Raw genomic sequence first — 2978 nt, 5'->3', positions numbered from 1 at the left:
TGTGTGTGTGTGTGTGTGTGTGTGTGTGTGTGTGTGTGTGTGTGTGTGTGTGTGTGTGTGTGTAGGTTTTTCCTACAATGTGAGGGATTTTTTTTTTTTTACCAAAAAAAGCAGCCTCATGGAGACCCAAGTGAATCATGGGGACCATTGTCAGGTCCCCACACGTCCAAATGCATGTTACAGGTGTGGGGTTAGGTTTAGGACCAAGGTTTAGGTTAGTTTTAGGGTCAGGTAAGTTTCTGTGAGGTTAATTTTAGAGTATATGGTCAGGGTTAGGATATAAAGTCTAAAAACATGAATGGAAGTCAATGGAAGGTCCCCACAGGGACGAGAAACAAACATGTGTGTGTGTGTGTGTGTGTGTGTGTGTGTGTGTGTGTGTGTGTGTGTGTGTGTGTGTGTGTGTTAGCAAAGAGCTCATGAACCACTTAACTGAAATGAATGAATCTTTCATAACCTAATCATTGGATGTTCGTCTCCAACTTATTTACTTTGAAAATTCACCTGATTCAAAACGGCTTCTACAGCTAATCTACCTTCAAACTTCCACAAAATAAATCTATAGAAATCAGTACCTTTTACAAATGCTGAGCTAAAATTTGATATGATAATTGAGAGTAGTCCTCAACACATTTTTCAAGCTCTGATCATTGATCACAGAGAGCCCTTTTCAGTTAATGGATCTACAACATTTTGCAAGATCTTACAATAGTGTTAGTCTTGGCAGCAAAAGCTAAGAAAATATAAAAAAAGAAAAAGAAAAGAAAAAGACAGCCGACCACCAAGGTTAAAAAACATCCTAGGGGAAACCCTGCAATATTTACAAATATTATCGCCATCACAAGAATTTCCAATATCGTGCAGCCCCAATTGATGCGTAAAATATTGCTCCAAAACAATGGAGTTTGTTTTTATTTAAGTTGACGTTCACAATACATACAATAATAAGTATTATCCCTCTTGGATGTTCTATTGTTTTATTGTTGTTATAAATCAGTCACGGTTAATATGAATAGTTTTTTTTATTTAAAAAAACAAAATATAAAAAACCCCTCTTCAATATTGAAGTGAAATCAAATGTTTCAAATAATGCCAATTGAATATGTGATATAAAAATAAATGACAGCTTGAATATTCAACCTCTGTCAATTGACTGTCCTAATTCACATGAGAGAAAGAATTATTAAAAAGTACAATTCTGTTGATGAAAACAAAAGGATCAAGCCACTGTGACTTTATTGTCTGGGGACTCCTGACTGAGCAATGAAAACAACCTCCAGGATCAACTAAACCTGGCTGGTTTACAGCAGGATAAATTAAACAAAGCTCAACTTTTGTACATCAGCTTTGGTTTTTTAAGGCCAACCAGAAAATCCTAGTTTAAGTGCTTTTCTATTGATTTTTTGGAAACAGGCCTGTCTTTGATAGGTCAGACTCATATTTCCTTGGTCATCCCTGAACGTATTTTTAAAAACGGTGTGTTAAAGTAAACTCTGGTGAGCTAGCTGCACTGACAGACAGGACAGTCTTTTTGAAGCTCTATTATGACAAAAACAAATCTGAACAAAAGCCTATGAATTTACAACGTGTTTAATGAAACAAAAATTGCAAAGTCAGACGAATCGAAACGTAACAACAGAGACGAGAGTGCTGCTGGCAGGCAGAGAATGAAAGGAAGCGTTACCAAAAAAAAAAGAAAAGAAATCCATCACAGAGCGAGTATTTTTATTTAATTAAATTATTACCTGTACGGCTCGTGTAAAAAACAGTCCCGCACCGGTAGCTAGTTTCTTCACGTTGAAATCCATTTCATTTGAATAAAAACCTACTACAAGCTACTGGTGTTACGCTCGTGACAGCCTCCAACTGCAGCAGCTAAAAAAACATAATGGCCAGAAAAATCACGTGATCACTCAGTTCGGATGTTACGTCAAAACGCAAGATTCTATTTTTTAAATAACGAGTTGCATATTTATAATCACGCATTTATATTTTTCTTCTCGTCTTGGCTGCTGCTCAGAACGTTTTACCACTAGAATAAAGCCTGTACTGGTTCTTGTTTTCGCAGTCTGACAACTCTTCCTGGTCCAGCTGTTTCTAATGTTTTGTTTTTGTTAATTTACTGTGGTCCCTGAACGCACCATCGTGTCCATTGATGACGCAATGACGCACAGCGACGACTTGGGGCTGGAAAACATGTGAGGTTTGTTGGTAATCTGTTTTAGATCACCCGGATTAAATGAACTGTCAGAACATTGAATTTAATTAACTTAATTTAATTCATTTAATAGTTTTGTGTCTTCCAAGACTAGTATCTCGTTAAAATAACACACGTGATATTTGGCCTATTTGTTAGTGAGCGAACTACTATGTTAGCATAATAGCTAACGATAAAGAGTTACTTAAAATCTTTGCTCTTGCATCCAGTAGCTTTAGAACTTGCATCTTGACAGGCCAGGTGTTTTATTTTGTAATTACAGCATCGGTACAGGGACGTTATGCTGAACAGGTGGCCACGATGAAGTCAAGGACCCGCAGTCTTCAGGTGTTTGACACGGAGCTGAGTGCGGACACCGTGGAATGGTGTCCTGTTGCTTCTTACCACAATGTCCTGGCCTGCGGGACATATCAGCTTCAGAAAGAGGTAAGATTACAAACCAGCATTGCCTCTGTTTTCTGTCTTGCAAAACGAATCTAAGCTCCATATTTTCAGAATATATTAAGGGATTTGGTGTATTTGTAGGGGCGCTTCCAGGAAGTTTGTAAATGGGAAAACATTCAAAAAATCTTTCAGTGGCTCACTAAAAACTAGAAGTCAATCAGAATCGATGAATGTGTGCTTCTTATACACGTGTCAACTAGAACAACTATACACAAGTCAAAGGAAGGTGTGTAGCTTGGTCACCCCTATAACCCACTAAATGTTAGTGCACCTTTATAATTGGGTGAATGCCTTTAGGCATTCAACCTATTGTTTT

General features: G+C 37.6%; 2 protein-coding genes across 4 annotated transcripts in view; one reads left to right on the top strand and one right to left on the bottom strand.

Moving 5' to 3' along the window:
* sh3glb2a (SH3-domain GRB2-like endophilin B2a) overlaps window positions 1–1958 on the bottom strand; it is a 40420-nt gene extending 38462 nt beyond the window's left edge. The window contains exon 1 of one of the 2 annotated variants that reach the window (XM_014028514.1): window positions 1746–1958. In XM_014028514.1, coding sequence (XP_013883968.1) covers window positions 1746–1808 — 63 coding nt within the window. In that variant the 5' untranslated portion in view covers window positions 1809–1958. The remainder of the gene's footprint in view (window positions 1–1745) is intronic. The other variant, XM_014028515.1, reaches the window with a different exon arrangement.
* A 190-nt stretch (window positions 1959–2148) lies between these two features.
* The window catches only part of dph7 (diphthamide biosynthesis 7), a 7483-nt gene continuing 6653 nt past the window's right edge, over window positions 2149–2978 (top strand). Inside the window, exons 1-2 of one of the 2 annotated variants that reach the window (XM_014028513.1) lie at window positions 2149–2203; window positions 2481–2644. In XM_014028513.1, the coding sequence (XP_013883967.1) occupies window positions 2519–2644 (126 nt within the window). In that variant the 5' untranslated portion in view covers window positions 2149–2203; window positions 2481–2518. Of the gene's footprint in view, window positions 2204–2480; window positions 2645–2978 lie in introns of those variants that run through there. The other variant, XM_014028512.1, reaches the window with a different exon arrangement.

The sequence above is a fragment of the Austrofundulus limnaeus genome, unplaced genomic scaffold (genome assembly GCF_001266775.1).
Source record: "Austrofundulus limnaeus strain Quisiro unplaced genomic scaffold, Austrofundulus_limnaeus-1.0 Scaffold774, whole genome shotgun sequence".
Classification (NCBI taxonomy): Eukaryota; Metazoa; Chordata; class Actinopteri; order Cyprinodontiformes; family Rivulidae; genus Austrofundulus; species Austrofundulus limnaeus.
This window is presented reverse-complemented; position numbering and strand designations above follow the sequence as displayed.